We start from the raw sequence: 27,491 nt of genomic DNA on the forward strand, positions 1-27,491 counted from the left end.
GTGCAGATGGCCGGCACCCCCACTCCCTTGTCTGAAAGCCCCAGCCCTGCCCGGCCCGGGCCATCTGTTGCCCGGAGCCTCCTTCTCCCCTTTCCCCCTCCCCCCCACGTGCTGACCACCTGCTCGAAGGGCGGTAGCAGCTGAGAAGGTCTCCCCACCACAGACGGCCACTCGGGCTCCCGGCTTCAGGCTCCCGCCCCTCGGCTCCCGGCAACCTCGCCTTTGCTAATGGGCCTTAATGCCCCTGCCAGCTGCTTTGCCAAACCCACAAGATTGGAAGAGAGCAGGGGCGCAGCGGCGGCCAGAACCGCGCCCCCGCCCCTAAAGCCGAGCCGCTCGCGCTCCAGGACGCCGGTGTCTCTTCTTTCCCCCTCCCCTTCCTTGCGGAAAGCGCCTCGTCACCGCTTCTGCCCGCCCCCGCCTGGCTGGGAGAATCTTGAGGTTAGCGGGAACATTTGGGGATGTCGGGCGGCAAGGTGCCTACGGAGCTACTATTTCGGGCGCGGAGCGTAGGGGATCTGCGGTCAGGGGTCACGGAGGGGAAGGATGCTCCCGCCAGGACCGACAGGGAAGGACTCAGCCAGGCTCATATACATATTCAGCCCGCTGGCCAATGGGCGTGGCGGGGCGGTGGCCGCACTGAGGAGGGCGGGGCCGTATCTGCGTATGGGCGTGGCCCGCAGGCCAAGGGGCGGGGTTTGGGCCGGCGAGCCATCGAGCCGGGGCGGGGTTCTTCTGCATATAGAGCAGGCGGTGGGCCAGTGGGCGGGGCTGGGGCGGGGAGCCGAGGAGGAGGGGCGTTCTCCCCGCCCCCGGAGCGGAATCCTCGGGAGAGCGGAGCAGGCTCGTGTGCGTGCATCCCGCACCCTCCCCCGGCCCCTGGCCCCGGCCCGCTTCAGACTGAGCTGCCACCGCCGCCGCCACAGCAGCAGCAGCCGCACTCGGGCAGCCGGGCCCAGCCAGGGCCGCGGGAGGCGGGGGCGCCCGGGCCCTGGATGTCCCGCAGCGAGGCGGCCAGCGTGAGAAGGGCGGGAGAGGGGGGCTCGGGGTGGGGGGCGGCGCCGCTGCTGATGTGGCGGTTGGTGGGAGGCGGCCGGGACGCCCGGATGAAGAGAGGGTGCCAAGGCTGGGGAGGGTGGGCCCCAGCGGGGGGTCCAGGCACAGACCCCTACCAAACCAGAGCTTTGGAGACGGGGGTCGCGGGCACGGGCCCTCTCTTGTCCAGCTGGGGACAGGGATCTCGGACACAGACCCCCGGAAAAGCCAAGGACAGGAGAGCAGGGATTCTAGGTAAAACCTTCCTGGGCACGGTCTTGGGGATGGGGTCCCAAACAGGGTCCCTCTATCAAGCCAAGGCCTCGGAGAGGGGATTCCAGACATAATTCCTGCGCCTCCCTTCCTGAGCAGAACGACCCCCTAAGCAAGGTCTTAGCGATGGGATCCCTGGGCACAGCTTCCCCACCAAGCCAAGGCCTGGGGAGCACCAACCACAATTCTGCCACAGGCCGTAGGGGTTTCTTGGGTACAACATTCTAACCTACCCCCCACGCTTGGGCGGCGGCTCCGGCACAGCCCCCTCTCAAAACAAGGTCTTTCCTGTGCTTGGAACTCTCCGTCCCCCACCCCCATCCCCTCACCCCCTGCCTGAGTAAGGGGGATTTCAGGCATAGCCTTTACCCTCAAGGTTTGGTTACGCATCCAGGGTACAGGTCCCCTGGGCCACCCCCTTTGTCCCTGGGGCTGCCTAGCTGTCCTGGAGCACCCCACCCTCGGACAATGCACCACCTCCCCCTTTCTGGCCCCCGCCCCCCAGGCTCCAGACTGGGCTGAGGGCAGACTCCCCAGGGACCAGGGTGCAGCCCTGTCTGTCTGCAACGCCCGCGGTGACAGCGTCTTTGTGTGTGGTACCTGGGGTGGGGGGGGTGTGCAGTGGGGAGGCGGCTGGGAGTGTGACCCCTGTATTTGTGTGACTGTGACTCTGTGTGTGTATCTTGCAGCTGGTGAGGATCTTGTGTTGTGTGTCTCTTGTGTGCATGTGTGTGGTTGTGAGTGTATGTGATGGAGTCTGTGATTGTGGGTGTTTGGGGACCCCCATACTTGGGTGACTGTAGCTGTGTGTGTATAACAGCTGCTGGCTCTGTGGATCCCTGCATTTTCAGTCTGTGTTTGAATGTGTGTGTGGTTTGTGAATGTGGCTGTGTCTGCGATTGTCTTTTGTGGCCCTGTGTTTGTTGGGGGGGGCGGGGTGGTAGCCATAACCCAGATGTGACAGTGTATTTGTTGAGTCTGAGATTGGGCATATGTGGTGACTGGCTGAGGATGTATGTGGAGTTGTGACTGTGTGTGTGAGAGGAGCTGAGTCTGAGATTGGGCATATGTGGTGACTGGCTGAGGATGTATGTGGAGTTGTGACTGTGTGTGTGAGAGGAGCTATGTCTATGACTTTGTGCCTGTGTGACTCTTCCATTGACTGAATGTTTGTGGTTGTGTCTGGAGCTGACTTTATGCGTGATCACATGTCCATGTAACACACCATGTCTGTGTAACTTGGTGTGTGACTGCCATTGTATGTGGAGTCACGTTGAGCCTGTGGTACTGGAGTTCTGTGACAACACTGGCTGGACATGTGTATGATGGTGATTGTGTGCCCATAGCTGTGTCTGTGTAAGGGGCTGTATCAGTACATGTGATCCCGGGTGACTATGTATTTAATCGTGTGTGTGTGATTTTGGATATGTATTTGACTCAGTGTCCGAAATCCTGTCTGGCTTAAAAGGTTAAATGTGTGTATGTGTGGCAGCGCCAGGTAACTGTGTGTGTTTGTGGGGGTGCGTATGTGACTGTGGCTTCTATATTCCTGTGTGTGATGGGCAGTCTGTGCTTGTGCGTGTGTCATGGTCTGAGGGTGCCTGTGTATAGCTGTGCCACTGTGTTTGCACGTACTTGTTTGTGTGTGTGTTGGATCACTTGTGTTGGAATCCATGTGATTTGGTGATGGATTGTGCGCACAACTCTGTTGGGGACTGTGTCATTTGTAAACCTAGCTACCACACCACATCTGGGTCACTGTATTTCTGTGCCCACGCCTGACTGTGTACTTGTGATGTGTGAAACCGAGACTGAGTGTTTCCATCTCTCTGTGTGAGGTATTCTGTGTGGCTGTCCACATGGGGCTGTGATTGTATGTGGGATACATATTTGTCCACGTGTTTGTCTGGCTGCACGAAGAGAGTCTGTGTGGTTCTCTGTGATGCTGTGACATCGTAAGGCCGTGAGGGAGACATTGTGTGGTAGCATGGTGGCCATGAGCTATGTCTGGGTAAGGTGCCCACTGTGGCTGTGTGACCATGGTGGGGAAAGGCCCATTTCTGAAAGGCTGGAGGGCCATGTGCGGGTGTGCTTACCCTTGGGGAGCGTGGTCCCTGTGGCTGGGTACCACATGCCAAGTGTGCATGCCTGGTTATAATGCGCAGGGCCATGGCTGGGGTGTCTCTGTATGATTGTGTACAGATGACTGTCCAGGTAAGTGTGGTTGTCAGCAAAGACTGTGTGACTGATACTGTGACCAAATGTGCACTGCTGTGAGTGGGTACATGTGACTGAGTGACAGTGTGTCACCCCAAAGGTGTGTTGCCGTGACCGATGTGGTTGGGCTTGGATGTCTGCATGTAGCTCTGGACCTGTGAGTGCCTGAGCATGTGTGTGGTTCGTGTCCGTATGACCGGGCGTGTGTCTGTCTGGGCATATCCATGACCAGATGTCAGTGCATCTGTGGGTGTGTATGTGACAGATGTGTGCAGCTGTGGTTGTGGCCATGTGTGGCCAGGTGCTCATGGGTGCCAGTGGGTGACCTCGGCGTGATGACGAGGTGTGATTATGGCTGGGTGGGTCTGTGACGTGGGTGTCTCGGGTGCCTCAGGAAACCTAACTGTCATTGGGTGTGGTCGTCCGTGCGTCGCTCTGGTGGGTGTGCCTGGGCCTAACTCTGCACATGACTGTGGAAGTGTGTGACCAAACATAAGTAGCCGATGGGACCAGATGTGTGTGTGTGTGTGTGTGTGTGTGTGTGTGTGAGAGCATGTGGCCAGCTGTGTGTAGTGGCAGCTCTGCATGGCTGTGATTGTTTGTGTGCATTTCTCTGTCTAATGTGTGCTGCTGTGGTTGTGTCTGTGTGTGATTGAATGTGCTGGGGATGACTGTAGGCCCAAACTGACCACGTCTGGGTGGCCGTGGAACTGAGGGCAGCTCTGGGCATGTGTCTAGAGGGGAAGGCCCCTCCCCCCTCCCACCACCCCTCGAGCATCAGGGGCCTCCTGAGGCCAGGATAGCCCCAGCCTCCCCGCCTCACCCCAAAACACACCTACTCATTCCTAGGCCCTGGGAACCAGGTGGCTGATCTCCCTGGTAACAGCTGCTATGACAACCAGGGCTCTCACCCCAGAGGCTGAGATGGAGGGGGTTGGCTGACGTCCAAAGGGCTGGTGGGGTAGGGGACTGAGTCCCATCCCAGGCAAGCTTCTCACCCTCTCCTCCCTTCCTTGGGCAGGGCGGACCCAGGAAGCCTGAGCAGCATCTGCCCCCAGCCCCCTGTGGGGCCCTGGGGCGCCCTGAGACCTCCAGGACGGAGCCAGGTGAGTGACCAGCCTGAGATGGTGGGTGGGTGGGTCTGCCTAGCCTGGTTGGAGAAATATTCTCCCAGTCACACTTGTAGCAGACACCCACACACCTAGACGTTCACACACACACTCAGACATTCCCACAGCCACAGGTGCAGGATTACCCTGTTGCAGATGGACATACACACATCCATGGACACACACACTGTCTAACACACACACACAGTTGACCAGCTCGTTTCTGTCCACACACACTTTTTAACATGGTGACACCAGTGGATGTGCTTAAGTAGAGAGTCACTGCCACTAACACAGACACACACAAATGTTCACGAGGATGGGCCACATGTACGAACATACGGACACACTCCAAGATGACACTGAGACTTTCTCACACCCAACATCACCTCAGATGCACACTCTCAAGAGACAACTTGCACACAGGCAGCCTCTCCGACAACATGCACAGACCCACACTTTCACAGACTCAGCCCTACAGGTAGCCCCTGTGAACCCATGTTCTCACAAACAGCTCCACCTTGACATATAGGCCCAGCCCTCCAAATAATACTTAGCTGTCTCCTAGACAACAGCCACGTCCTCACCCAAAGTCACACCCTCACAGATAACTCTCTCAGACACACTTCTCAAGGACAATGGCCTCAACATTCTCACATACCTTCACAGGTGCTCCCTGGCATGTAGGTACACCCCCAGCACAGCACCCATGGACCCACACTCTCTAAGACAACGGCCACATGCTCTGACATAGACACACCCTCACAAACAACATTCACAGGCACACCGTCTCACCAACCACACCTGCACTCTTGGACAGACACAGGCTCCTGGGCAGCGCTCACAGGCCATGTCCATTGAAGACAGCAGCCACCCCCCCCACACACACACACAGCGGTCACTGATACCCCAGCACCCATAGGCCACACCTGCACTCAGACCCAGACACCCCTCACAGGCCACCTGCAGGGACACACTCACACAACAACCACACTCATGGACAGGGACCCCCATTCACAGACACACTTTCTCATCCACATCCATTCTCAGACACACATCCTTCTGTTCAACCATCAGAAATACACAGTCACAGGCAGTGGCCGCCCACTCAGACATAGACTCCCCCAGACACCATTCGGGAGCACACACCCTCAGAGACAACAGTTGCATGCTTTTTTGCACCCAGCTTGGGGACAGTGTCCTCATCTGCTGTAGGTACTCCCAGTCCTGGGTGTCCCCTCACCATCAGGACTCCTCCTCCTCTTCTGGGGACTCTTCTAGAGCTGGCCTCTCCCCTGCCCCCATGCACAGGCACACGCTACCCCAAGGCCCCTGCCGCAGGCTCGACACTGTTGTCAGAGATGGGCTGTGTCCCCAAGGTACCAAGACAAGCCCCCTCTCCTATGCTCTGTGGCCTGGATGGACCGTCCAAGTCCCCTGACTCTGTGCCTCACACACCCGACTCTTGAGCCCCTGACCCAGGCAGACTCCCAACCCCTGGGTCCTCTGCTCGCCCTGTCCCTGACCGTGGTACCCCTAAAACTCCTGACCCCATGACCTCTGTGCACTCAAGCCCTCTTGCCCTCCCAGGCCTTGACTTCCCATCCTTTGGCTCCTCCTGTCTCTACAGTCATGTCCCCCAACTCCCAACCTCCAACCCTCTAAAACCTGTGGCCCTTGGCCCCCACCCCAGAGCCACGTAGCCCTCACCCCCATGTCTCCTGAAACCCCTTGCCCCGACTCTCACTCCCCAGCCTTCCAGTGCCCCCTTTCCCCACGTCCCCTGATGATGGGGAGCTGCCGAGCCCTGTGCCTTCTGACCCGCACCCCTGTCCTGTGTCCCCAGACGGGGCGGGCACCATGAACAAGTTACGCCAGAGCCTGCGGCGGAGGAAGCCAGCCTACGTGCCCGAGGCCTCGCGCCCACACCAGTGGCAGGCGGACGAGGACGCCGTGCGCAAGGGCACCTGCAGCTTCCCGGTCCGGGTGAGTGGGCAGGGCCCCGGCACCTGCGGGTCTCCCCAGGGCTGCAGAGGTTTCTTGCAGGGTGCCAGGCGGGACCGCCGAGACCCTGTCCTGGAAGGAGGAGACTTCACGTTCCCAAGGAACTGTGGAGCCTGCCAGGACGGAGCCCCAGGTTCCAGGTCCTGTGAGGTTGGAGTACAAAAACCAAGAGGCGTGCTACCAGGGCATGTCCCGGAGGAGGGGCGGGCCCCGTCTCCAACATTTGCAAAGCCCTCTTGTTGAGTGCTTCCTGGCCTTCCTGTTACACCCCACACTATGCTTTTCTAAGGGAGACGGCAGATTCAGGGCGCGGGCTGTGGCGCTCAGCCGACTTGGGGTCGGTTCCCAGCTCGGTCTCTTCTTGGCTGTCGGCCCCACTGCCTTGCTTTGCCATCCCCCAGAGGCAGACCCTGAGGATGAGGGGCTCATTTGGGCGGTGCAGGAAGGGAAGGCCACCAGTAAAGAGTGTGTTGTTAAGCCAGCTGCAGCTGTGGGCACCTGGAGCTTAATCCCCCTGGGGACCCCTGGGGCATGGCATAGAGCGGGCACCACAGAGCCAGCCCATTGCTGAGGGGGAGCCGGGCATGTGGGCACCGACTCCTTTCAATCTTTGCTTAGGGACACGCCCAGGCTCTTTGTGTTGCAGTAGGGGCTGGGCAGAGAAGCCTTGCATGGCCCTGGCAGCGTCCCCAGGCACAGAGATGCAAACACTGGCACTCAGGGGCAACAGTCAAGTGTCAGGGCCTGGGATATGGGCAGGACGCAAATCACCACTACACTCTGTGCCTCCGTCTTCTCCTCTGCATAACTGGGACAAGGATGGGGTACCCACCTTGACGAGCTGAAGTGCAAAGAAAATGAATTCATACATTTAAGGTGCAGAGAACACTGCCTGGTACAGAGCAAGTGCCCAGGGAGCCCAAGGAATTAGGGATTTCTGGGATTATTTCTTGTCCTCTCGTCCCTTCCCCAGTACTTGGGCCACGTGGAGGTGGAAGAGTCCCGAGGGATGCACGTGTGTGAAGATGCTGTGAAAAAGCTGAAGGCGGTGAGTGAGGGGCCAGGGAGGGGCCAGCTCAGGCCCGCAGGGGCAGCCCTGACCCGTCCCCTCTGTCCCCCTCCTCCACCCCAGATGGGTCGCAAGTCCGTGAAGTCTGTCCTGTGGGTGTCAGCCGACGGGCTCCGAGTGGTGGATGACAAGACCAAGGTAGGGGGCCCGTGGGGGTTGGGGGAACACCCATGGACCCCTCTCCTCACCCTGCTCACATTGGGACCAAGGACATCTTCCCACACTCTTTTGGGATGTCCCACCCTCAGGGACCTTCTGGATTATGCCATGGGCTTTGGCAGTATTTTCTTGGCCTGTCTCACAGTCATAACTCTGGTTATGGGAGCTGGTACGGACAGTGGGTGAGAGCAGGAACTGTGCAGCAGCCACCCTGACGGCTGGCCAGCCGGGTGACTCTGGGAACATCATGCAACCCCTCAGTTGCCTCATCTATACAGTGATGATAGAAATAAACCCTGCTTTAAATAATAATATATATGCAAAGTGTTTGAAACCTTGCTGGGCACATCGTAAGTATGCAGACCAGCAAGCGAACAAGTGTTAGCTGGTATCATAGTGCATTTGGCAGTCTGGCCAGCCAGATCTGGAATGCCGTAGGGCCAGGGTCTGGGTGTCTGTTCACCATTCAGTCCCCTGTCCCCAGTCCAGACACTGCCTGAGAGGCACCCAGATGATGAGAGCTGGGTTAGTGAGCAAACACCATCACCACCTTTGCACAGGCAGTTCCCCTGCCAAAATACTGTTCCTTCTTGCCTAGCTAATACCTCCTCTAGGAAACTTTGCCTAACCCCCCCACCCCAAGCTGGGTTAAGTGTCCCCTCTTCGCTTGCACAGGCCTCTGTGCTTCCCCATCCCCACCCTGATCCCCCAGCCTGTGCCTCCCCTATCCCAGCCTGGCTGTGGTTCTGGGCCCTCTCTCTGCCATGGGGTCTGATTCCCCCACTGAACTGGAAGCCCCCTGTGGGCAGGGCCCAAGGCTGCCTCGGTGCCTGCCCCCCACCCTGTTCAGGACAGGAAATAAAGCAGACGCTGAGGGAGTGTTGACTGAGTACAGGAAAGCCCATTCACGTTCCCCTCCTGGCCTCCCCGGCACCTTCCCAGGACCTGCTGGTTGACCAAACCATTGAAAAGGTCTCCTTCTGTGCTCCTGACCGCAACCTGGACAAGGCGTTCTCCTACATCTGCCGCGACGGGACCACCCGGCGCTGGATCTGCCACTGTTTCCTGGCGCTCAAGGACTCGGTGAGTACAGGGCCGGCCCACTCCTCCCTCCGTGCCCTGGTGCCCCAGCCCTGCCTTGGCCGCCCGCATGGACGCGGCAGGTCGCTCGCCTCTCCGTGCTCCAGTTCCTCACCCAGAAAAGGAGGTGTAATCTCAGGCCCTGATCTTTGGTCCCAACTTCAAGGATTATTGAGACTTGAGTAAGTTCATACAAAGTGCTCAAGACAGAGCCTGGCCCCCAAGAAGTGCTCAGGAAAACAGTTGTTACCATCATCTTCATCATCTTCTTCACCAGTGCTTCTCATGTCTCTAACTTTTTTCACTGAGGAACATACATACAGCAAGGAACACAGATCATCAGGCCCAGCGCCTTGAACTTTTCCCCGTGTATGGACCCCACGCAGATCAAGCTGCAGTGAATTTCCCACCCCCCTGCAGGCTCCTGCAGGCCCTTCTCAGGAAACGCCTCCCAGGGTGCCCACTGTTCGGCCAGCCTCAGTTCATTTTGCTTGTGTTCCCAATATTTTGGGGGTTCAAGGTCCCCTCGGAGAACCTAATGAAAGCAACAGATGGACCCTCTTCTCAGAAGCAGTCACACTGTGGCAGTTAAGATTCTGAGGCTTCTGGCAGCAAACCCCTAGATGACAGGCATTTTAATGAGATAGAAGTTTGTTTCTCTTTCGTGCTGCAGCCCCTCGACACTCACCAGGGTCCACAGCGCCTTTCATCTTGTTGCTTCTCCAGAGTGTGGCTTCTGCTCCATGACCCAAGAAGGATGCGCACACTCGGGCCTTCGCGTCAGTATTGATTAGTGTTTGCCAGGGACTGGGTGTGGAGGGCTTTGAAACCCATGGCCCATAATAACTGCTGTTTCCTGAACTTAGCAGAGTAGTTGTGTCAGTTATCTATTGCTGACTAACAAATTTCCCCAAACCTAAGTGGCTTAAAATTACAATCATTTATTATCTCTCATGGTTTCTGTAAGGCAGGAATTTGGGAAGGGCTCCACTGGGTGGTTCTGGCTCCAGGGTCTCGTGCTGTTACAGGACAGCGGTGTCCCGAGCTGTAACCACAGGAGACTGGCCGGACATCCCTCCCCTGCATGTCACCTCAGGGCCTCTCCACAAGATCTTTCCAGTCTGGTGGCTTTGGGATCGTGACTTCTTACATGGTGGCTCAGGGCTCCAAAACAAGTGCCCTGAAAGAGAGCGAGCCAGGAGGAAGCTGTACTGTCTTTTCGGATTTGAAAATCACATAGCATCACTTCCGTTGATCTCTGTTTGTCAAGGCACTCACAGAGGCCCTCCCAGGACAAGGGCAGGGGACAGAGACTCCACTTCTTGATGGCGGAGAGGCAAGGTTCTGGAAGAGTACGTGGGGCCAGAAATCTGATGCAGGGAATTTTGGAAAATATGCTGCCATGTGGTTAGGAGTGTAATTCAATTTCAAACCATCTGGCTGAGGAACTGTAGGCACAAGTGACTTCCCTCTGGGACTTGGTTTCCTCCTCTGTAAAGTGGGGATGGGAGAGTGGCTTCTTACACGATTGTTGGGGAGAGCATTCACTGTGGTCACACGGAGCCACACAATAAAGAGTCACCTGATAAGCATTCAATACATAGGAGCTGTTGCTATTGTCTGAAAACTGTTTGAGGATGAGATTCAAAAGCTAGGAAAGAGCTAAGGGCCATCTCCTCTCAGTACAAAGTGTGTGTGACCTGTGGTGAATTCCTTCCCACTTCTGGGCTTCAGGTTTTAGGAGATGAGTAGTGGAATTCCCAGGATTCCCAAATTGAGCTTTTTTTCCACTTGAGATGAAATTCACTTAACATAGAATTAACCGTCTGAAAGGTGTGCCATTCAGTGTTATTTAGTACATTTACAATGTTGAGCAATCATCACTTCTTTCTAATTCCAAAACATTTTCTGCACCCCAGTACCCATTAAGCAGTGTCCTCCCATTCCCGCCTACAGCCCTGGGCAACCTCAGTCGGCTTTCTGTCTCTGTGGATTTTCCTATTCTGGATATTTCATATAAGCAGAATCAAACAATATGTGGCCTTTTGTGTCTGGCTTCTTTCACTTTGCATAATGTTTTTGAGGTTCACCCACACTGTAGCATGTATTAGTACTTCATTTCTTTTTATGACTGAATAATAATCCATTATATGGACACACACACATTTTGTTTATTCATCTGTTGATGGACATTTGGGTTGTTTCCACCTTTTGATTATTGTGAATAGGGCTGCTATGAACATTTGTGTGCACATATTTGTTTAAATATCTGTTTTCTGTTCTTTTGGAGATTTACCTCGGAGTGGCTTTGCTGGTCAGTAGGGTAACTCTGTTTAACCTTTAAGAAGCCACCAAAATGTTGTCCAAAGCGACTACACCATTTCACGTTCCCATTAGCAATGTACAAGTGTTCTGCTTTTCCCACAACCTCGCCAACCCTTGTTATTTTCCATTTTTTCATAACAGCCATCCTACTGGCTGTGAAGTGGTAACTGGTAGTTTTGATTTGCATTTCCCAAATGAAGTGCGATGTTGAGCATCCTTCCATGTGCTAATTGGCCATTTGTGTATCTTCTTTGAGAAATGTCTATTCAAGTCCTCTACCCATTTTTTAATTGGGTTGTTTGTCTTTTTGTTTTTTATGTAGTCTAGATACTAGACTTTGATCAGAGATATGATTTGCAAATATTTTTCCCATTCTGTGAGTTGTCTTTTCACTTTCATGATAGTATCCTATGTACAAACGTTTTGAATTTTCATGAAGTCCAATTTATCTATTTTTTTCTTTTGTTGCTTGTGGGTTTGGTGTCATATTTAAGAATCTGTTGCCAAATCCAAGGTTGTGAAGATATGCCCCTATGTTTTCTTCTGAGAGTTTTATAGTTTTAAATTCCACATTTTGGTCATTGATTTATTTTGAGTAATTTTTGTTTGTGGTATGAGGTAAGGGTCCAACTTCATTCTTTTGCATGTGGATTTCCAGTTGTACCAGTGCCAGTTGTTGAAGACATTCTTCTTTCCCCATCGAATGGTCTTGGCACCTGTTCCAGTTGGCCAATGCTGCCAGGATGCAAAATACCAGAAATGGATTGGCTTTTAGAAAGAGGGTTTATTTGGTTGCAAAGTTACAGTCTTAATGTCATAAAGTGTCCAAGGTAACACATCAGCAATCAGGTACCTTCACTGGAGGATGGCCAATGGCATCCAGAAAACCTCTGTTAGCTGGGAAGGCACGTGGCCGGTATCTGCTCCGGAGTCCTGATTTCAAAATGACTTTCTCCCAGGACGTTCCTCTCTAGGCTTCAGCTTCTTTCCAAAATGTCAGTCTCAGTTGTTCTTAGGGCATTTGTCCTCTCTTAGCTTCTCCAGAGCAAAACTCTGTTTTCAAAGGCCATCTTCAAAATGTGTCTCTTAGCTGCAGCTACTTTCTCAGCTCCTGTGTGTTCTTCAAAGTGTCCCTCTTGGCTGTAGCAAGCTTGCTCCTTCTGTCTGAGCTTATATAGTGCTCTAGTAAACTAATCAAGTCCCATGCAGACTGGGCAGGGCCACATCTCTATGGAAATTATCCAATGAAACATCTTGCCCACAGTTGAGTGATCACATCTCCACAGAAACATGCAATCAAAAGTCTCCAGCCCAATCAACATCGATACGTTTCCCACCCACACAAGACTGCATCAAAGACACTGGCATTTTGGGGGACATAATACATCCAAACCAGCACAGCACCCTTGTTGAAAATCAATTGCCCATAGTCGTGTGGGTTTATTTCTGGTTTTGATTCTGTTCCATTGGTCTGTATGTCTATCCTTATGCCAGTTCCACACGGTTTTTATTACTGTAGCTTTGTCGTAAGGTTTGAAATCAGGAAGTGTGACTCCTTCAATTTCGTTCAGATAGACAAGATTGTTTTGGCTATTCTGGGTCTCTTGCAATTCTATATGAATTTTTGTATCAGCTTTTCGATTTCTGCAAAAAAGTCTGTTGGGATTTTGCTAGGGGTTGCATTGAATCTGTAGCTTACATTGTAAATTATTGCCATTGTTCTAGTTTGCAAATGTTTCATTGGAGGATGGCCAATGGCATCTGGAAAACCTCTGTTACTTCAGAAGACACGTGGCTGGCGTCTGCTTGCTCCCAGGTGGCGTTTCAAAATGGCGTTCTCCAAAACATTGCTCTTGGGGTGTTTTGGTCCTCTCTTAGCTGCAGCTGCTCTTCAAAAAGTCACTCTCAGTTGCTCTCAAATTCTTCCTTCCATCCGACACCAGGACTCAATTTTGCCAAATTCTTTGCCACTTTAAAACAAGGATCATCTTTCTTCCAGTTGGCAATGACACAGTCATCATTTCTGCTCAAGTCCTCATCAGAAGTATCTTTAGAGTCCATATTTCTACCAACAGTCCCTTCAAAGCAGTTTAGGCATTTTGTATCAAGCTCCTCACAATTCTTCAAGAATCTTCCCCTTATCCATTTAAAAAGCCATTCCAACATGTTTGATTTTTGCAAACTCAGAAGCACGCCACTCCTAGTACCAAAACCTCTTCCAGTTTGCTAATGCTGCCTTTTCGCAAAACACCACAAATGGATCGGCTTTTATAAACAGGGTTTATTTGGTTACAAAGTTACAGTCTTAAGGCCATAAATTGTCCAAGGTAAGTCATCAACAACTGGGTACCTTCACTGGAGGATGGCCAATGGTGTCCGGAAAACCTCTGTTAGCTGGGAAGGCACATGGCTGGCGTCTACTCCAAAGTTCTGGTTTCAAAATGGCTTTTTCCCAGGATGTTCCTCTCTAGGTTGCAGTTACTCAAAAATGTCACTCTTAGTTGCTCTTTGGGCATTTTTCCTCTCTTGGCTTCTCCGGAGCAAAAGTCTGCTTTCAAAGGCCGTCTTCAAACTGTCTCTCATCTGCAGCTACTCTCTCAGCTCCTGTGTGTTCTTCAAAGCATCCCTCTTGGCTGTAGCAAGCTTGCTCCTTCTGTCTGAGCTTATATAGTGCTCTAGTAAACCAATCAAGGCCCAGGTTGAATGGGCGGGGCCATGCCTCCATGGAAATTACCTAATCAGAGTTATCACCTACCGTTGGGTGGGTCACATCTCCATGGAAACATTCAACGGATTCCAATCTAATCAACACTAATATGTCTGCCCCCACAAGATAGCATCAAAGAATATGGCTTTTTCTGGGGGACATAATATATTCAAACCAGCACAGCCATCTTTACGTTATTAAGTCTTCTAATCCATAAACATGGGATGTCTTTCCATTTATGTAGGTCCTTATTTTCTTTCAGCAATATTTTCTGTTAGAAGTCACATACCTCCTTAGTTACATGTGTTCCTAAGTATTTTATTCTTTTTTAAATTTGTTTTCTTTGTTAGAGAAGTTATGGATTTACAGAAAAATCATGGATAAAATAGAGGATTTCTATACACCACCCCACCACCCACACCTTGCATTAGTGTGGAACATTTATTATAATTGATGATAGCCCATTTTTATATTTGTACTAATAATTAAAGTCCGTGGTTTAACATAAGGTTTACTGTTTGTGTAGTGTAGTTTCCTGGATTTTTTAAAAATATTTATTCTGTTACCATATATACAATCTAATATTTCCCCTTTAAATCATATTCAGATACATATTTCAGTGCTTTTTGTTGTGTTCACATTTTATTCTTTTTGAGGAATTGGAAATGGAATTTTCTTAATTCATTTTTAGATTTTTCATTTCTAGTCTATAGAAATACAACTAGTTTTTTTGTCTGTTGACTTTGAATCCTGCAACTTCACTGAATTCATTTATTAGCCCTATTAGTTTTTTATGGGTCCTCTGTGATTTTCTACATATAAGATTATGTCATCCATGAATAGAGGTAAGTTTACTTCCCTCTTTCCAGTTTGAATGCCTTTTATTTGTTTTCTTGCTGAGTTGTTCTTTTCCATGCCGTGTTGCTCTGGAAGCTAAGCTTCCAGTACAATGGTGACTAGAGGTGGCGGAAGTGGACATCCTTGTCTTGTTCCTGATCTTAAAGGAAAACTTTCAGTCTTTCATCATTGACTCTGATGTTAGCTGTGGGTTTCCTGTTGAGGAAATTCCCTTCTATTCTTAGTTTGTTGAGTGTTTTTTATGAAAAGGTGTTGGGTTTTTGCCAAATGCTTTTTTGGCATCAATTGAGATGATCCTGAGGGTTTCCCCTCCCTGTCATTCTGTTGGTGTGGTTGTATTACATTGATTTTCATCGGTTGAACCAACCTTGCATTCCTGGACTAAATCCCACTTGGTCATGGTGCATAATTCTTTTAACATGCCGGTGGATTCAGTTTGCTAGTATTTTATTGAGGGTTTTCATCCCCAAGTTTAACTTTAAGAGGTAGCTGAGCTTCTTAGTTAGGAAAGATAAGTCAGAGATAGATCTCATTTGAATCCCAATTCTTCCACTCACTTGTGATACTGGGTGAGTTTACTTCCCTTCTGAGCCTCAGTTTCCTCATCTGTAAAATGGGTTCATAAGAGCATCCACCCCATGGCACTGTTGTGAGTATTCTGTGAGAGGATGCAAGTCAGGGCTCAGCCCAGGGCTGGAAAGATTTACACTGACATTCATGTGGTGATACTGTCCCTTGTATATTATTAGTTCACCCATTTTCTCTCAACAATCCTGTGAGATTACCATCGTCATTTTATAGGTGAGGAGACAAGCATAGAGAGGTAAAGTGATTTTCCTGAGGGCCCACAGCTAGACAGTGGGAAGCATCAAACCCAGGCAGTTGGCCTTGGAGCCTCTCAAGTAGGCACCCAAGAAGCAAGAGCTGTCAGGTCCCTACCCCAACATTTTAGTATAAAAAATTTTCAAGCATGTAGCAAAGTTGAAAGAGTTACACTGTAATCACCTGTATGCCCTGTCCCCCAGATCCTGCCACACTAACGTTTGTCTTTGCTTATTTTACCACATAACTCTCCATCTTATTATTTTTTTTAATGCATTTCAAAATTAGAGGTCAGAACACTTTCCTCTAAACACTTCAGCATGCATATCATTAAATAGAATTCATTTTTCTTTCTTGGCATTTTTCTGTGGAAGTGAACCACATGGTGTGCACAAATCTAAGTGTTCATTTGCTGAGTTGATTTTTTAGAGCAATTGTAGGTCTACAGCAAAGCCACGCAGAAAGTACAGGGTTCCCATATACCCCGCCCCTCACACACAGTGCATTTGTGAGCTTTGACAACTGTGCACACCCGGGTAACTCCAAACTCTCCCGCTCTTGGACTCGACCACCACCCCAGCCAGTGTCCTCATGTGCTTCCCAGTCACCCCCACCTCCACCCCTTCAGAAACAACCACTGTCCGCATTTTTTCACCCTGGATACGTTTTGCCTGTTCTACAACGGCCCTGGAGCCATGGAGTCGGCACTGTTTAGTGCTGGTGTCACCCAGGGCTGCCACCGGTAACCCCGTGCTCGCGGAGCCGTCCGCTCGCCCCGGCCCAGAGCGGTGCAGGGCCTCGCGCGGCTGCACCCCGGGGCTCCCCGCGCGGCGAGCCTGACCCCCGCCCGCCCTCTCCCCGCAGGGCGAGAGGCTGAGCCACGCCGTGGGCTGCGCCTTCGCCGCCTGCCTGGAGCGGAAGCAGCGGCGGGAGAAGGAGTGCGGGGTCACGGCGGCCTTCGACGCCAGCCGCACCAGCTTCGCGCGCGAGGGCTCCTTCCGCCTGTCGGGGGGCGCGCGCCCGGCCGAGCGGGAGGCCCCGGACAAGAAGAAAGGTGGGTGCGCCCGGGGGCGAGCTGCAGAGGGGCGGGGACCCTGCGGGGTCCGAAAGGCGGGCCCACCCGCCCAGCGCGGCTGCGGTGACGAAGCTTCGGAGGGTCCCTCGGCGCGTGGCCGTCTGCCGAGTCGGGCGGTCCCCAGGGTTTTCCAGACTGTGTCCAGGGCCTGTTAGTGGATCGGGAAGTCAGTTTGCTGGATCATGGCTGGCGTTTTAAAACGTGAAACAGGAAACAACAGAAAATATGCAGAGTACATCAAATGATACCCTTGTTTCTCTCTCTATATATAGAAATATATAGAGAGAATATATATAGAAATATATATGTATTTGTGTGTGTGTATGTGAAGGATCACCATGGAAAAGGTATTTCTTACCTTGGGTTGCATCAAAAAGTTTGAGAAACGCCGGTAAACTCTAACATTAATCGAAGTAAATGGTAAATACTTCGTAAATTCTAAAACAGTGGCATTTTGTTTTTAATATAGGTATATATGTGTGCTGAATCATAATGTAAGTTTATTTTTTTTACTGTGGTTTCTAGTTGTTAAAAATGTGGAAAATCTGCTTGGAATTTACAAAGAATTTACCACTGGGAACCGATCCAGATTAAAGGAGACTAAAGGAGGCCTGACAACTACTAATAAATACAGTATAAATACTGTTTGAATTGGTATCTGGAGTGAGAAAGAAAGAAAAGAAAAGAAAGAAAGGGAGGGAGGGAGGGCATCTACAAAAGGACATGATTGTTTTAAAGGGGAAATTGGAATATGGACTTAGATGATCTGGGAGTATTGTACCCACGTTAAATTTCCTGGGTGAGAAATTGTCCCGTGGTTCTGTGGCAGAACGTCCTCATTCCTGGGAGGGACATGCTGAAGGTCTTAGGGTTAAGTTGTCTGCAACCTAGTCTTAAATGATGTAAGAAAAAATGAGAGAGAGCGTGAGCAGGTGTGCAAATATGGTAACATGTTAACAACGGGAACTGTAGGTTAAAGGAAGATGAGTGTCCATTGTTCTGTTAGGGCAAGTTTTCTGCAGGTGTAACATTTTTCTAAATAAAAAGTTAGGGAAAAAAAGAAAAACAGAATTTTTATCACTTACTAGAATATTAGCTTTTACAAGATGTGTTTTTATTTGCAAATCACATGACCACTTACAAACCCCTCTAAAGGTTATTCACAGTATAAAAGTAGTTTACACTTTAGAGTGTATTAGAATTTATAAAGAATGTTATCACTGGCAAAGCAGATTACAAAGTAAAGTTGACAGAGGGTATGATGGAGTATATGATGTTTTCTGGTTTACAAAGAACACCATTGAGTTCACAGTTCTTTGCAGTTTATATACTTTTTTTTACTGTTTTCAGAGGATATAAAGAGTTCCAAAGAATGTTGTCACATCAAAGCACATTACAAAGTCCTTTAGAGTTTGCAAAGGGTTTTACGATTTCCAAAGAATATTGTAGTTTCCAAGTACTTTGCATTGTACACAGCACTTTACTGTTTGCACAGCAAATGAGAGTTTACCCAGTGATGTATCTTGCTGTTCTTTCAGGGATTCACAGTCTCAAGGCACTGCACGGTGACAGCGTTCTTTCCAGTTTTCTTTAGGACTTTATGGAGCAGGGCACTTTGCACAAAGCTGTTTACTAAACTTTTGTCGGATTACAAAGCATTTAATGTTCACTGCCTCAGCTGAGCCTGCCTTAGAGGCCGGGGGAGGTAGCCCAAGGATGTTTATCCCAAGGTTTCAGTGAGGGAAACTGGGGCCCAGAGAGGGGAGGGGACTTCCTGAGGTCATACACTGAGGTGGGGACAGAGGTGGTTTCCTGGTTCCACCCTGTCCTGGGCTGTCTCCACCGCATCAGGCCAGGCCTGGGGGAGGGCTGGGGCCGCCTCCACCTGGGAGAGGGGAGAAAGCACGGGGTGGCATCCCTGCCCTCTGTGGGCCTGCATCCCCTCGGCATTTAGCGAAGCCCTGTTGGAGGGTGGACATGTGTTTGTGTATTGGCAAGGGTGGGGGGACGCTACTCTCAAAGAGCCCAGGCCTGAGGGCTGGAACAATCTAGAAAGCTTCCTAGAGGATGCAGTAAGCCAAGCTAGGTCTAGAACAACGGGTAGTAATTGGAGGTGGCAAGAAGGATGTGAGGCTGGGAGACCACAAAAGGAGCAGACAGAGAGAGAGAGAAAGACAGCATGGTGGGGAGACCAGGGCAGAGGGAGAGGCAGCTTAGGGCAGTGTGTGGGGCACGGACTCCAGAGTTAGCCGGCCCCTTCCTGCATGGTGCTGTGGGCAAGTCACTTAGCATCACATCTGTAAAATGGGGATGGCAATAGTACCCACCTCACAGGTGGCTGTGAGGATTCAATGCATTGGAATAACTCCTGATATGTTGTTCATGCACCAGATAAGTATTTGTTAATCAGGCAAGGAGACAGAGGGTCTTAGAGGGAGAGATGAAGGGAATGGCAGAGAGACAGCTCAGAGGGCTGAAAGCTAGAGAGATAGAGGGTCAGGTTGGGAGCAGATTCCCCAGGGGCCTCCAGGTCTTGGCTTGGCTGGGCTGGGAGAAGTTTCGGGGTGCCGAAACTTCTGTCCTGAGGGCAGGACACATTGGGTGGGGAAGGCAGCCTTAAGGAATGAGTAAAGGGGCGAGGGGGGAGAGGCCTTGAGTGCCAAGGTGAGGAGTCTAACCACCTGTCTCCCCCATGTCTCCAGCAGAGGCAGCCGCTGCCCCTGCTGCAGCTCCAGGCCCTGCCCAGCCAGGACACGTGTCCCCAACACCAGCCACCACATCCCCTGGTGAGAAAGGCGAGGCAGGTACCCCAGTGGCTGCAGGCACCACTGCCGCTGCCATCCCCCGGCGCCATGCCCCTCTGGAGCAGCTGGTTCGCCAGGGCTCCTTCCGTGGATTCCCAGCGCTCAGCCAGAAGAACTCACCTTTCAAACGGCAGCTGAGCCTGCGGTTGAATGAGCTGCCATCCACGCTGCAGCGCCGCACTGACTTCCAGGTGAAGGGCACAGGTGAGTCCCGAGCTTAATGGGAAGGAACAGCAGGATCAGTTAATACTTGCTTTTGTGGGCAAGGGACAAAGGAGAGGTGGTACACACTGTGATTGATTGGCACGTCTGCCATGAGCAAAGGAGAGAGAGGTGGAGCACATCGGGATCAATTAGCAATGTCTGCCATGGTCAGGGGAAAGGAAAGCTGGGGCACAAATCATGATTGGTTATCAGTGTCCACTGTGGGCAAGGACGCCTTCATGGATAAGAGCAAGAAGTAGCACAGATGTCATGTTTTTGCTCAGGAGGAGACAGAGACACGAAGAACTGTGCTTCCCACAAGCATTTGGCCAGTAAAGCCATGAGGTATGGCCAGATGAGGGTTAAGATGAGCCAAGAGCTCAGTGGGAAAAAGCATTATGCTTGATTAGCAATGTCTGCCATGGGAAAGGGAGGACAGAAAGGTGGCACGGTGCCATGTTTTTGGCCAAATAAGACAGGCAGGAGGATCAGCCAGTGAAGTTATGGGAGCCAACTCCCCTTTCCATTTGCTGAAGCTGAGAGACTATCCCCTTAGGGCCTTGGGGATTGGTGTGGGAGTGTGTGGATCTGTATCCAGTGGGTGGGCTGCTCTAAAAGATGCCAATACTTGCTGAGAGTGATGCATACAAACCCTTGCAGCATCCCCTTGTCACACATCCTCAGATTTGCATCAGACCCACTTTGCTATCCTGTGCAGTCTCACACTGAGCACACACTTAGGGCTTTCACACACGCTTCCTGAGAGGTGGCATGCTCCCAGGCTTTATTTGGAAGTCTCACACTCCTGCAGCCCGCCACACACTTGCTTGGATTTTACAGACTCACATAAATGTCACACTCACACAGGTGTTATGCACACTTAGAAGTCACATGCCCAGGGTCATGCATGGACACTTAGAAATCACACACACTTGGAAATCACACACAAAGAAATCATACTCAGAAGTTTCAAACCCAAATATCTCACATACTCAAAAGTCACATATCCAGGGTCATATGCACCCAGAAATCACACACCCAGGTTTATACACTTGCAAACCACACACTTGGATTCACATGCACTGACAAGTTCATGTGTCAGATCTGTGCACACCTGCACACCTGTGTATTACACACACTCAGCTACTGCACAGGTGAATTCACTAGCACTTGGAAATCACACATCAGGACGCCACACCTAAATTCCAGTCCCGTTCAGATGCCACGCCCTCAGGAGCCATGTGCCCATTTGCACACAACGTGCACAGTCATCAAAGACAGTGACCTGGAAACTGCACACTTACCCTCCTACCTGGACACCCCCACATCACATCTGCCAACTCCTACAGCAGGTTTCATCGTGCTGCTCATTGGAGCATCACACATGCTCCCTTGGGGACGGCTCCTTGCTGAAATGACACAAACAGGAAATGACACACTTGGAGGCCATCTGTTGTTTATTGGATGGTGCCTCTTCATGACACCACCATCCCTGCTCACTGTCACCTGCCTTGGTGGCACAGGTGCATCTCTGCCCTCCTGATACGTGTCACTGCCTGGGCCCCACTGATCTGCCCAAAGCAAGACTCATATCCTCAGCCAGTGAGCAGTGGGGTAGCCAACATCCATTCTGACTGGTCGATTCAACATATTTTTAAATTAATGTATATGTTGTTAAACATTTTAAATATTTCTTCTGGTTTATGGCCACACATGGATCTTGAAGTCCTTGGTTTTGGGTCCCATTGCACCTACCACAGTCCCCCACCACATGTCACCACCAACTTGGCCATGGTACCATTCAGATGTCACACACACATACATGCACAGAGTTACCATTTTTGTGGTCATGGCCACTAAGTTGCTGCAGAGAGTGGCTCTGCCGACCCTCACACTTTGAGCAGTGTTCTGGTCTGCTAATGCTGCCAAAATGTAAAACACCAAAAATGGACTGGCTTTTATAAATGGGGGTTTATTTGGTTACACAGTTACAGTCTTAAGGCCATAAAGTGTCCAAGGTAAGGCATCAACAATTAGGTACCTTCCCTGGAGGATGGCCATTGGCATCCGGAAAACCTCTGTTAGCTGGAAAGGCACATGGCTGGCATCTGCTCTGGAGTTCTGGTTTCAAAATGGCTTTCTCCCAGGACATTCCTCTCTAGGTTGCAGCTTCTCTCCGGAATGTCACTCTCAGTTGCTCTTGGGGCATTTGTCCTCTCTTAGCTTCTCTGGACCAAAACTCTGCTTTCAAATGCCATCTCCAAAATGTGTCTGTAAACTGCAGCTCCTCTCTCAGCTCCTGCGCATTCTTCAAAGTGTCCCTCTTGGCTGTAGCAAGCTCCCTCCTTCTGTCTGAGCTTATTTGGTGCTCTAGTAAACTAATCAAGGCCCACGCTGAATGGGCAGGGCCACACCTCCATGAAAATTATCTAATCAGAGTTATCACCTACAGTTAGGCAAGTCGCATCTCCATGGAAACATTCAAAGAATTACAATCTAATCAACATTAATACGTCTGCCCACACAAGAGTGCATCAAAGATAATGGCGTTTGGGGAACATAATACATTCAAATGGGCACAGGCAGGAAGGGAGCCTAGGCTGGGAGAGAGCACCCCTGAGGTGAGGGCAATGGGCAGGGGAGGGAAGAGCCCGCTTACTGATCCTGCTGCCCACTGACTTCCCAGTGCCCGAGATGGAGCCTCCCGGGGCCAGTGACAGTGATGGCATCAACGCTTTGTGTACACAGATCAGCTCATCTTTTGCCAGTGCTGGGGCGCCAGCAACAGGGCCACCCCAGGCCACCACAGGTAAACCTGCCCTGCCGCTGCAGCATTCCTTGTCTCCACTCATGGCTTCCTCTGGGCTCCAAGGATCTTGGAATCCCATTGGCTTAGAACCACAAGCTCACCTTAGAGTCATGGATTATTTTAGCGCTATGGGATCACCTTCAAACTATGGGATCACCTTAGAGCCACAGGGTCATCTTAGAGCCAGAGGATCATCCTTGAACCATGCACACAATTAAAAACCTTCCTGTCTTAGAACCATAAAATTTAGGAATCTACAGCCCTAGAAACACAAGACATTAGAACCTACCAGATGTAGACCCATGAAGTCTTAGAATCACACAGCTCTAGAACACTCTCTGAGTACTTTCATAGTACCATGAAATCATCTTAGAGCCATGGGTTCATCCTAGAACCACAGAAGCACCTTAAAGTCTCAAATAGTGTAAATTTAGGACTCTAGAATCTTAGAAAACACAAACTTAAACCATCGGGCCTTACAAAAGAAAGTACACTCTGAGAAAGATGAGAAAAATCTACGCAGTCTTAGAATCTTAGCCTCCTAAAACAATACATTTTCAAAGTTTTAGAACCAAGGGCAATATTCAAAATCTTTGCTAACAGGTTTGGTACTCACCCATCAGAATGGAAGCTAGACTGGGCGAGTGTCAGTCCTGTGTAGCCTTTTCAAGCTCGGGGCCTAAGAATCTCAGAACTGTATTGTCATTTGCCCAAAGTGTCAATTTGGCTAGTAAGGAGCAGCGCTGGGATTAAAGGTGGACAGTCTGTGCACCAAGCCCCTCCATCAAGCAATTCTCTGTCTGGGGTTCTGTCCACTGCAGCCCATGCCCCTCACTTGCCCCCTCCCCTCTCTCCAGGGACATCTGCCTGGGGCGAGCCCTCTGTGCCCCCTGCAGCTGCCTTCCAGCCCGGGCATAAGCGGACACCCTCAGAGGCTGAGCGGTGGCTGGAGGAGGTGTCCCAGGTGGCCAAGGCCCAGCAGCAGCAGCAGCAGCAGCAGCAACAGCAGCAGCAGCAGCAGCAGCAGCAGGGGGCCTCAGTGCCCCCCATACCAACCATACCCCCCACCCTGCAGCCCTTCCCTGCCCCCATGGGGCCCTTCGACACGGCACCTGCCCAGGTGGCCATGTTCCTGCCACCCCCACACATGCAGCCCCCTTTTGTGCCTGCCTACCCAGGTCTGGGCTACCCGCCCATGCCCCGGGTGCCCGTGGTGGGCATCACGCCCTCACAGATGGTGGCCAACGCCTTCTGCTCGGCTGCCCAGCTCCAGCCCCAGCCGGCCACCCTGCTCGGAAAAGCTGGGGCCTTCCCGTCCCCTGCTGCACCCAGTGCCCCTGGGGGTCAGACTCGCCCACGCCCCAGCGGGGCCCCCTGGCCTCCTGAGCCAGCACCCGCCCCGGCCCCTGAGCTGGACCCCTTTGAGGCCCAGTGGGCGGCATTAGAAGGCAAACCTGCTGTAGAGAAGCCTTCCAACCCCTTCTCCGGTGACCTGCAGAAGACCTTCGAGATTGAACTGTAGCCTGAGCTGCCCCTGCCCACCCCATCATCCCTGGGTGCCCCACACCTGGGAGTGGAGGTACAACCCCTCCCCTGGTCCTACTCCCTGGAGCTGGTCCCCCAACATCCCCTCTAACCCCTTCCCTCTACCACCCCTGACAACCACTACAGAACCAACATTGTGAGGCCCAGGTTGCGACTCGATGGACTTCAGGGACGGACCCAGCCTGGCTGAGGGACCCATTTCCCTGCCAGACTTAGCCTGGCAGTGCCCCCTTCCCCCCACCAAGACACAGGGATTGCCACAATCCCACTGAAGGCCCTCAGTTCAGGCTACATTTCCCGGTTTCTGTTACTGACCTTCCACCTACCAGTGCTGGGCAGGATGGAGGAGGGATGCCCACTGAGGGGCGCTCCTGGGCCCCACTCAAGTGCCCGCCCCAAGTCTGGCCACCCCTCCCGGCCCCCAAACACAGCACAAGCTAAGGGCTTCCCTCTGCCCACCGCTGCGTTCACTGCCAAGGCTGTGCTCACCCTCATCGCCCGCCCCCCTTTCTGGGGCCCACATCTTCCTTGGGCCAAGGTCTCATGGGGGCAGGGGCCAAGCTGGGGGCCCTGGAGGAGGGGAAGGGGGGAGGGGATGAAGATGCTCAGTTACCTCACGTCTGTGCCCGCTGGGGAGGGGTCCCGGAAGAGGGGGGAGGGGTGCCTGGCGGGTACTTTTCTATCTTTTATTTCGATTTTTTTTGTATCTAAAACTTGCAGATTTGTATTATACAAGGACAGCCAATAAAGGAAGAATATACGGTGACCCTCGAGAAAAGCGGGGTGTGAGTCTGGGGGTGGTGGTGTGGACAGAGCCTCTCCTCCTGAGCCATCTACTAAAACAGCAGGAAGGCGGAGGGTCTCCCTGCTTCCTGCCCTCTGAACCATACCTGACAGGTAATGCTGATGCAGCACTTGAGTGGTGGGGACAAAAGGGTGCCAAAAGGGAATCACCCAATTTCAGTTCCTTACGGATATTAAACCAAGGAATAAAGAACAAATCATAAGCTGCTGCTAATTATTTCAATATTAAAATTTTAAGTAATCAGGTTTGGAATAGTCTTATCTTTGCTCTGCCAAATTCTTGTTTCGACAATTGCATTTTCCAGAACTCGGGCCCAAAGGTCACTTGACGTTGACAGCATGTTGTTCTTTAAGTCTCTCTATTGTTTCTTGGGTCTCTTTATTAGAATCTATAAAAGCAATTCTTTTTGAAATCTATGTAAATGTATCAAATGCAAATTATATATTTCTTTATTGTGCTTTAAAATGAGGTGATTCATTTTGTGACACCCAATATTATATTCCCATAAATGGGGAAGTTGAGTCACTTGCTCCAGGTCACCCACCTGGTTAGTGGGGAAGCTGGGACTCAAACCAGTCATTAAGCCACCAGGCTGTGAGGGAACAGGCCTGGGGTGCACCCTGAAGAGTTTAGCGACACCCCATTAACCTGCTGGTAGCAGTGCAGGACTTGGGGCCCATTACAGAAGGCTCTGATGGGGCACCAGGGGATCCCCAGGGGGCAGAAAGCCCTCTGCCCGAGCTGAGCCACCTGTTCTCTCCACACCTTTGCACAGGCCATTCCCTCTGTCTCCAGCACCCTGACCTGACCCTGCCATGGGGTCCCAGCCCCAGCATCCCCTCTCCTTAGAAGCCAACCCATGTCCAAGACTCTAACCCCCCTAGCCTTGATGGCTAAGTTGAGGCGCCTCTTCCAGCGCTCAGGCTGTCAGAAGACCCTTTCCACCACCATCCTACATGTCCCTGTGCCCCCCATCCCAGCCCCCACCCCTGGGCTTGTGTTGTCTATAACACAGCTGATCATTCTGGGGGTTGGTCTGTCTGCCCACTGTCTGTGAATGAGGCCGAGCCTCGGCCTGGCTTGGTCACCACAGTGTCCCATGACAGACAGGGCCAGGCCTGGAGGAGGCAATCTCAGCTGTTCACCTCTGCAAGCCGCTGGTGAGTGGGAGGCCCAGAGAGGGCCCAGGACTGGGACGGAGATGATTACAGCTATTGGACAGATGGGCAAACCGAGGCCACACAGCAAATCAGGGACAGAGTCGAGATGACCCCTGCCCCAGACTGACCTTGGCACGAAACCATTCTTCCTGGAACAAGAGTAGTCTTCCTCAGAGCTCCCCCACAACAGTCTCCTTAGATGTAGGTGAAGGGGGGGACCTCCCGAGGAACTCCCACGGCCGCCTGTTACCCTCGGCTTCGGGGGACACTGTGCTCTTCAAGGTGCATCTTCCTCCGGAGTAGCCCCGGGGAACAAGGAGTTAAGGACCCGCGCTCCAGTGACCCCGTCCCACCGCAGGCCTCGCTCCCCGACCCCGGGCCAGGTCAGCCTGGGGACTTCCGGCGCCGGCCCACCTCCCCCCAGTCCCCGGCGCCCCTAGGAGCCAGCCCACCCCGGACGGCGCGCGGCGCCCGCCGCCTCTCCCCACCGCTTTGCAAAGCTCGGGCCGGTCGCGCAACGGCCCAGGCGGGACCGGGGACAGCCCAGCCCCGCACCCCACAGCGCGGTGTCGCGCCACCACCCCGCGGCCGCGGACTCCCCGGAGCGTCCCACGGGTTGCAGCAGGAGGCCGCCCCCGCAACACCCCGCCCCCAGCCCGCCGCCGCGCGCGGTGGCACAGCGCCCCCTGGCGGTCCCTTTCGTCCCGGGGGCGGCGGAAGGGGTCCTGGCGACAGTCCCGCCAGCCCGGTCCTGTGGCAGAGAAATGGTAAGAAAGAAAAGAAAACTGGCGTCGCAGCCGTGAACAAGACTGTGCTTCAGGCCCTGGCGTAGCCGTTCCCTCCGCTAGGAAATCCCTCCTGCCTCCCGCGTCCCAGCCAGGACCCCTCTGGCCCGGGCCTCTTCCCCCTCCCGGCCCCGGCCCCTCTCGGCTGTCACTGCCCCGCTGCGTCCTGGTCCCCTCGGGCTCCCCGGCGAGGCCGGCACAGGACCCGCGCGGAGGGAGGCGCAGGCCACCCGCGGTGCCTCCTGGGAGCGTTCATTGTGCTTCGGCATGCACAGTTTTGCTTTCCTTTGCTTGTTTTTAAACAAGCTTATTGAGGGATAATTTACAGATCATAAAATACACTCGTTTTAAGTGATTTAAAAGATTCTGTATGATTTTACAGTGTTATGCAACGGTCGCCATAATCCAATTTTAGAACATTTCCATCATTCTCAAAAGCTCCCTTGTGCCCGTTTACCATCACTCCTAATCCCCATCCCTGGACTCAGCCAATGATTGATCTCCTTTCTGTATCCTTTTCTTCATTTTACAAACATTTTCAGACTACCTACTTTTTTTTATTAGGATGGTTGTAGGTTTGCAGACAAATCATGCAGAAAGTACAGAGTTCCCATTTATCCCCTCTCAAACACAGTTTTCCTAGTAT

General features: G+C 52.1%; 1 protein-coding gene and 1 long non-coding RNA gene across 5 annotated transcripts; one reads left to right on the top strand and one right to left on the bottom strand.

The window, feature by feature from the left end:
- The first annotated feature begins 75 nt into the window (after positions 1 to 75).
- Positions 76 to 25,096, top strand: NUMBL (NUMB like endocytic adaptor protein). Of its 4 annotated transcripts, XR_005214340.1 has the most exons (11): positions 76 to 441; positions 4,547 to 4,631; positions 6,481 to 6,620; positions 7,612 to 7,686; positions 7,771 to 7,845; positions 8,809 to 8,949; positions 16,523 to 16,712; positions 19,436 to 19,741; positions 22,428 to 22,550; positions 23,408 to 24,129; positions 24,816 to 25,096. XR_005214340.1 is itself a non-coding variant. In XM_037819526.1 (10 exons), exons 1-10 carry the CDS (start codon positions 229 to 231, stop codon positions 24,070 to 24,072), a joined length of 2,013 nt encoding a protein of 670 aa, XP_037675454.1. In that variant the 5' UTR covers positions 76 to 228; the 3' UTR covers positions 24,073 to 24,675. The 4 variants fall into 4 exon arrangements, 3 of the variants coding, with proteins under 3 accessions (XP_037675454.1, XP_037675455.1, XP_037675456.1); XM_037819526.1 differs by lacking the exon at positions 24,816 to 25,096 and having other exon boundaries at positions 23,408 to 24,675; XM_037819527.1 differs by lacking the exons at positions 76 to 441; positions 24,816 to 25,096 and adding an exon at positions 782 to 1,019 and having other exon boundaries at positions 23,408 to 24,675.
- LOC119521355 lies at positions 17,836 to 26,476 on the bottom strand. The gene is made up of 4 exons (XR_005214341.1): positions 26,189 to 26,476; positions 21,046 to 21,150; positions 19,658 to 19,753; positions 17,836 to 18,618 (listed from the first exon to the last, which is right to left on the bottom strand). It is a non-coding gene; the product is annotated as an uncharacterized LOC119521355 (long non-coding RNA).
- Between the last annotated feature and the right edge of the window lie 1,015 nt (positions 26,477 to 27,491).

This window comes from Choloepus didactylus, chromosome 27 (assembly GCF_015220235.1).
Source record: "Choloepus didactylus isolate mChoDid1 chromosome 27, mChoDid1.pri, whole genome shotgun sequence".
Taxonomy (NCBI): Eukaryota; Metazoa; Chordata; class Mammalia; order Pilosa; family Megalonychidae; genus Choloepus; species Choloepus didactylus.

Bases quoted from the DNA above. Each gene is read 5' to 3' on its own strand.
- NUMBL (XM_037819526.1), top strand. From the start codon at position 229: ATGGGCCTTAATGCCCCTGCCAGCTGCTTTGCCAAACCCACAAGATTG. The intron at 442-4,546 runs GTTAGCGGGAAC...TTCCTTGGGCAG, and splicing joins CTGGCTGGGAGAATCTTGAG to GGCGGACCCAGGAAGCCTGA. The intron at 7,687-7,770 runs GTGAGTGAGGGG...CCTCCACCCCAG, and splicing joins CTGTGAAAAAGCTGAAGGCG to ATGGGTCGCAAGTCCGTGAA.